The 6,612-nt window shown below is 48.6% G+C and overlaps 1 protein-coding gene across 2 annotated transcripts; it reads left to right on the top strand.

Annotated features, from left to right (window-relative positions):
• Nucleotides 1-1,561: 1,561 nt before the first annotated feature.
• LOC127023138 (perilipin-3-like) lies at nt 1,562-6,310 on the top strand. Of its 2 annotated transcripts, none has more exons than XM_050907082.1 (8): nt 1,562-1,596; nt 2,258-2,334; nt 3,080-3,275; nt 4,127-4,209; nt 4,452-4,707; nt 4,884-5,083; nt 5,219-5,347; nt 5,460-6,310. In XM_050907082.1, the coding sequence occupies exons 2-8, from the start codon at nt 2,263-2,265 to the stop codon at nt 5,871-5,873; spliced, it is 1,350 nt and encodes a 449-aa protein (XP_050763039.1). In that variant the 5' UTR covers nt 1,562-1,596; nt 2,258-2,262; the 3' UTR covers nt 5,874-6,310. The 2 variants fall into 2 exon arrangements, with proteins under 2 accessions (XP_050763039.1, XP_050763038.1); XM_050907081.1 differs by having other exon boundaries at nt 1,569-1,596; nt 2,241-2,334.
• The last annotated feature ends 302 nt before the right edge of the window (nt 6,311-6,612 follow it).

Genomic DNA, 6,612 nt, shown 5'->3' with positions numbered 1-6,612 from the left:
GCTGCCCTGGGAGCGTACAGTGAGTTTCACTTTTTCCTTTTTGCAAGATCTCACCAAATTGTGATGACATGACAACTGGTCCATGTGTTTTGGAGAGATAGTGTTGCTGTCTTGTAACAGTCCTTTCCACCGCTGTCAAATGAAAGTCAGTGATTTGTCCTTGATCAGCCACTGTGTCCCCATCACTGTGCCCTTATTTCTCTTTAACCTGGTGTGTCAAAGAGCCATGTTCTGCATGCATTTGTGTGACTATCGATTTTCCCTTCCCCCATATAATATATGAACTGCTCAGTTGATTTCAAGTTTAACAGAACATCGAGGGCCTCAAGATCCCAAGAAAACCAGGCAAAGAGGTAGCCCAGGAGGAGAGGGGTCCATGGCAATGCCTCCTCTGAAGAGACGCACATGGTGTGACTTCATTAATCGTCAGAGAAGCCAGAGAAAAGCAGCCCCAAGACACAGATCTGTGGGAAACCCTCTGCTCCTGGAATGGCTTGTTCAGTATAATCGCTCCTCTGTAAATTAAACGAGCCATTTCCAAGACTTCTGTATTTTACAGTCACTAGATTGCACACAGGGAGAGTCCTTGCAGGACCCAGACCATTGGCTTCCCTCTTCCCCCTCATGGTGCCCACTACCACGAGGCAGGTCCCTGCATGGTCTGAGACCTGATAAACTGGAAGGGTCTTTCTGCAATGAGGCGAAGCTCTGCCAAGGAGGAAGAGCCATGGCTGGCCCTCCCCCAGGCTGCCTGGTGTCCAAATTTCAGCCCCAGCACAGGAACGAATGGAAGCTGCGATTCCCAAAATGCATGCACAGATCAGCGGGCTGTTGTGCAACTGTGTTTGAAGGAAAGTGGATTGTCTGAGGGGGATGGCACGAGCCAGATCAGCCCTGAAAGCGCGCACTGAACCCAAGCAGAAGGGGTCTAACCTGGCTAATAATCAGTCTTATGCATGGGCTGTTTACCCTTATGGCCATTGGGGAAGATGTAGAGAGACCGGGCTTTCCAGGGACTTCAAGATGAGAAACTTGAGTTCCAGTGCTTCTAAGATTAGGCAGCAGCTGAGCAGCTACTTCTGTCATTAAACATTAAGCACTAGCAGGTAAAAGCAACAGGAATCCCACATTAGGTGCAAAGTCCTTCTCTGGATTTGTTTTACTATATTTGCTTTTCTTTTCTGCTTGTTGTTCCCCATCAAAAAGAGAAACAAAACTAATTGCCATTTCCAGACGGTGTGTGATCTGAGGCAAGATCATAGAGGGTGCATGGTCCATGCTAGCAATGCCCCTCTCATTTTGCAGGAGCACTGGCCTCCGAAGGGAGCTCCTCTACAGAGGGCAAGGTGTACCTGCCTGATTACAGAGTAATTAATGAGCCACAGCAGGGCCCATCACTGCCCCATTCCACCTCTAATTGGCCAGGACAGAGACTGGCTCCTTTGTGCTGCTTCCCAGAGCTGTCAGTCACTGAGGGTCCCTCCTTACCCCACTTCCCCAGCTGGTATAAAAAGGCAGAGTGGGGATGATGGAGCATGGTGTGGTGCCTGGTTCTTTTTTGCTGGTTGTCTGCTTTACCTCCAACAGGGCAAAAAGGTAAGGTTCTGAAATTTTCAGGTGTTAGGGCTGTAATTGTTCTATGAACTCCTGGTTCATGTTTAGATGTTTCTTACCTGGCTTAATTACAGTTCCATTCTGTAATTTAGTTTTAGTTAACACAAGGTTGCTTGCGGTCTTGCCTGAAAGGTTAGATACAGCCTGTGCTGGTTTTGAGTGACAAGCTGGTTCTGGTTGGGGTGTGCTAATAGCAGTAGGGCAGCTTCTTGAGCTGCTTTTTTTTGTTTGTTTGTTTTTTTCAGTTCCGTTGTTACCATCTCTCTAATGCAAGGCTTCCTTGAAGCCTTGGTGGGGAGGAAGGAGGTACCTAGTGCCTCTTCTAAATATATTGATATAAGCACTATGATCTCTCTGACAAGAGCTCTCCTGGGTGAGGAAAGACTATGTTCTCCTCATTCCTCTGATTATCATAAAACATGTGAAACCTAAATACTAGGTAGCTTTGCAAGTAGCACAGATCCCTTTCTGCTGTAGTGGGAAGAGGCCCATTTTAGGGGTCTTCCCTTAATGGGTAGTAAAGAAACCTCTCCCTTTAATGGGCCAGAGGGAAGTGTCCCCTGGGAAGGGGAATCCCTCTGGATGCTCACTGGCTGCTTTGTCTTTTCCTCTTCCTAAAACCATAGTGCTACTTGCGTTTCAGCTGCAATGGCCTCTGCTATGCCTGACAAAGAGGAAGCTGCCAAGAGCTCCCTGGGGGTGAAGGAAGAAGAGCAGCAGGTAGGTGCTCCGTGTGAGAGGTAAGGAGTGGCAGCTCCTGGGTGCAGGTACGTGGAGGTGGCCCTGCTGTGGCTAGCTAAGCCTCCACAAAGGGAGGAGTGTTTCCTCTGCTCAGGCTGTGCCCTGCAGCTTCTCTGGAAATACGGGTGATAGCACAGCCAAAAGAGTAGGCCTAAAGACCCTGTCAGTAACCTCCTAGGCTAAGCAAAATAGCCTGGTTCTTGGCTAGGAAAGATGTTTCTCTAAGTCTGTAGTCAAGATCCTGGCTTGCTGCAGGCAATGCTTTTATGGAAAGGCTCCCATGTGTCAGCAGCCCTGAAACCTGCTGCACTTGCTTTACTCCCGTGACCAGCAGCATGCTTCTTGCAACTTCAAACCAACTTGATCCTGTCTGATGAAGCTTTTCCTGGGGTATTAGCTTGTTAAATAGCTATACCAAATGAATTAGAGCTGGGTACAGGTACAGAAGTATTGAGGTTGCCCACAAACTCAGCTGTCCCTTGGGTAGTATTGTGCTAGAGGAAGACCTTTCTAGAATGGACCAACCATAAGAGTTAATGCTCCACAGCTTGTTTCACTACCGAGTTGTAGATTTTTAAAGCAAGTGTCCAAGCGGGGCAAACCTTGCTTCCTCACCCAGAGTAGGTGACTTCAACAGGAAGTTTGGGGGCAAAACTGCATAGGAAGCTCAGGGTCATGTTTGCAAGCTTCATGGCTCTTTTTTTTTTTTTTTTTCCTCTTCTAGGATGCAGTAAATCAGGTGGCTAACCTGACCTTGGTCAGCTCTGCCTGTGACATGGTTTCTACAGCTTATGCCTCTGCTAAGGAGAGCCACCCCTACATCAGATCTGTGTATGATGCAGCAGAGAAAGGAGTGAAGAGTGTGACTGAAGCTGCAGCCAGTTGTGTGCAGCCAGTTCTGACTACACTGGAGCCTCATGGTAATCCCCTGTGGAAGGGCAGGTTTGCACCTGCCTGTGAGGGACTCTGTGGCTCCTTCCAGCTCTGGAAGGAGTCCTAGGATGTGGAAATGCACCTCTCTATCACCATACTAAAAGGACAACTCCTGGCTTACAAGTAAGGCTAAACAGCTGAGTCCTAGTCCGAGTGGTGTGATGGAGGGTTGCTCCCTGGAGGACCAGGACTTGACTCTGATGTAGACTTCCCTAAAACTGATCTTGCAAGGTCCAAAGTATTAAGTGGCAGATGTTTATAGTCGGATTCTTACAAGCTCATGGTGGCTACAGGAAAAAGCCTCTTCTTGGAGGACACTTACATCTAAAAGTTCTGTTTGCCATGGCCCTTGAAGAACATGACTGGGGCATCTGAGAAGAAGCTCTAAACTCCTGGAGAGAGAGGGGCTATTCCGAATGAAAAGTGGCTGACAAAACAGTCTATGTGACAGGCCTGAGTTCACTCTAAGTCCAGAGTGGGCATCCCCCTCCTGTCAGTTACTATGTGATCCTGGATTCTTGGGATGTGGAGGCTTGGGCAGAGATGAGGGCTATGCATCTATTTAGTCAAGAGCTCAAGAAGCTGCGGGAGGGGATCCCATGTAGGTGGCTATGTCTGTACAAGCGGAAACTGGCCACTGTCAAAGTGAACAGATCTGTGAGGAGACCAAGGCAAGCTGCTCTGCAAATTCAGCTTACAACACCCCTGGCCTGGTGATCTGAATGGAGACTTTCATCTCGGCTCCCTGCAGAGCAACATGCTTAGGAAGGCAGAACTTGAGATGGAATTGCAGAAAAACAAGTTTTGACACTCCTTTCTTTTTTTTTTTTCTTTTCAGTTGCTGCAGCAAGTGAGTATGCCTCCAAAGGTTTGGATAAACTAGGGGAAAAGCTCCCACTTCTTCAAAAGCCAGTGGAACAGGTAAGAATCAAAGGCTGTGCCATCCCTGGCTGGCAGAGGGGCCTGTGTCTTGCAGGGTTTCTAACCTTGGGAGTGAAGTAGGCTCTTGTATGAGGAACAAACTACCCTAGGTGCATAGTGCAAGCTCCTACAGGAGTAAATACTTAGCAGACACTGTGCTAATTGTCCTCTTGGTGCAATTCAGAATTGTAGTGTACTACATGACCCAATCCCTTATCTGACATAAGTCTCCTCTTCCACAGATTATCTCTGACACAAAAGAGCTGGTATCATCCAGAGTGGCTGATGCAAAGGGTGCTGTGAGCAGCAAAGTGACAGAGGTGATAGACGTAACTAAGGAGACTCTTCAGAGCAGCATGGAGGCTGCCAGATCTGCAGTGACCGGCAGTGTAGGGATGGTCATGGACTCCAAAGTGGGCCAGACGGCTGTAAGCAGAGTAGAAGCTGTGCTGGGGAGGACAGAAGACAACTCTCTCCCTATTGGAAATGAGGAACTAGGTAAGGAAACAGTATATGTGACTACTTGTAATGGGAACCACTACTCTGGAATGGGGCTAATGGGAAGTGCCATGCTGGAGGCTACCTGGCTCCTAGTTGAAGATCGCCTGATATTGTTTACCCTGTGTGGTAAGCATCTCTGGTCAGCCGCTTACAGATACTGTCTCTTTCCTCAGCCAAACTGGCAGCATCAGAGGAGGGTGCAGACATAATGTCTGTGGAGCAGCAGCAGCAGAAGAGGAGGTACTTTGTGCGGTTGGGGTCTCTCTCTGATGAGCTTCGCATGTTTGCCTACCTGCACTCAACAGACAAAATGAAGCAGGCCTGGCAGGGCATGCAGGAGGCCCTTGCACAGCTTCACTGCATCATTGAACTGGTAGGTAGAGCCCAGTCTCCTGGAAAGAGAGAACCAAATTGTTGGCTTGGTTTCAACTTCATTGCTATGATAAAGAGCTGTGCTATTCACCAGCAGATCTGTCTGTCTTGACACTCTGATCTTCCCCTGCCACAGACTGAAGTGTTTAAGCAAGGATTTAATCAAAAGCTTCAGGAGGGGCAGGAGAAACTACACCAGATGTGGCTGGACTGGAGTAGGAAGTCTTCCAAAGAGAGTGGAGATGAAAGCTCTGCAAAGCCAGAGGTACCTCCCTGGGGAGGGAAGCAAAGGGCTCTGGGCATCCCCTTGATTTTTAATTTTTTTTTTTTTTAAAGTAACTCACTCCTCTGATCTTGTCCTTCCTGCCTCCTCCCAGGAGATGGAGTCTCTGGCACTGCTCATGGCATGCAGTATCACACAGCAGCTGCAAATCACCTGCTGTAAAATAGTGTCTGCAATCCAAGGCCTTCCCTCAAGCCTTCAGGATAAGGTGAAGCAATCTCTTAGTACCATAGAGGAGCTTCATGCTTCTTTCTCGGCAGCAAAATCCTTCCAGGACTTGTCCAGCAGTGTCTTGACCCAGAGCCAGAGGAAGCTGGCTGTGATCCAGGAGTACATGGAGGAGCTGCTGGACTACCTGAAGAACAACACACCTCTGTCCTGGCTGGTGGGACCCTTCTCCCCCAGGGAGGAGGAGGAGGAAACCTCACAGGAGGATGAACTCTCGCAGGAGGAGGCGGCAGAGACAGCAGGAGCAGGGCGTTGTGAAGCCTCCACCACCCTCAAGTAAAGGATAAGGCCATGAGCACAGGCCTGCCTGGCATGACTCTGGTGAGAGCTTGGTCTTAGCTTTACATAAGCCCACTCACCAGCTGAGGGAGGAGCTGCCACATCTTGGGTGATTATCGGGTACTGGTGAATAAATCCTTAGGAGCTTCTAAGGAAGGTGGTGGAAGTAGCAGGGCCACTCTTAAGTGCTTGTAGCTGCCTTCAGGAATGCTGGCTGAGCTCTGGGCCAGAAGAACAGAGCTGAAGCTCTGCAATGCTCCCACCTCCCTAACAAGCTGTCTATGTATGTCCTTCATCAATGTATCCAGCCACTGCCTATATTCAACACAACGATTGCTGTTGGTCTTAAACCTCAGCTAGTATACAGCGTAAAGAATTGTCTTCCTAGAAGCTGCTTGTACTGGGTCATAACTGCTTAAAATAAAACTACTGCATGCAAAACCACTTACTTTCTCTAGTTTCTCTGGGAGAAAGACTGCAAGAGTGAGTATTGCTCAACAGATGTGAAATGTACTCCTCCAATCTATTCCTTGATGCTGGGACAGTACAGTCAGGAATGCAAAAACTGGTGAGCAGTCAGTGGTACAGTAAGGATTACAGCTGGTAAAGTATGCTACTGTCCTGGGAAGTACAAAGTTGTAATTCCTTCTCATTCCCAAGCCTGGAGGCATGTATGTGCCCTCCTGGCACTTTCCTGTGCTTGGAGAAGCTGCGGGGAGCTGTCAGGATCCTGGCATCCC

The sequence above is a fragment of the Gymnogyps californianus genome, chromosome 17, assembly GCF_018139145.2.
Source record: "Gymnogyps californianus isolate 813 chromosome 17, ASM1813914v2, whole genome shotgun sequence".
Lineage (NCBI taxonomy): Eukaryota > Metazoa > Chordata > Aves > Accipitriformes > Cathartidae > Gymnogyps > Gymnogyps californianus.
The sequence above is the reverse complement of the archived record's forward strand: the minus strand, read 5'-3'. Positions and strand labels throughout refer to the sequence as shown.

Excerpts from the sequence above, each read along its gene's own strand:
- LOC127023138 (XM_050907082.1), top strand. The coding sequence starts at position 2,263 with ATGGCCTCTGCTATGCCTGACAAAGAGGAAGCTGCCAAGAGCTCCCTG. Across the intron at positions 3,276-4,126 it reads GACTACACTGGAGCCTCATG|TTGCTGCAGCAAGTGAGTAT; the intron begins GTAATCCCCTGT and ends TTTTCTTTTCAG. Across the intron at positions 4,708-4,883 it reads TATTGGAAATGAGGAACTAG|CCAAACTGGCAGCATCAGAG; the intron begins GTAAGGAAACAG and ends CTCTTTCCTCAG.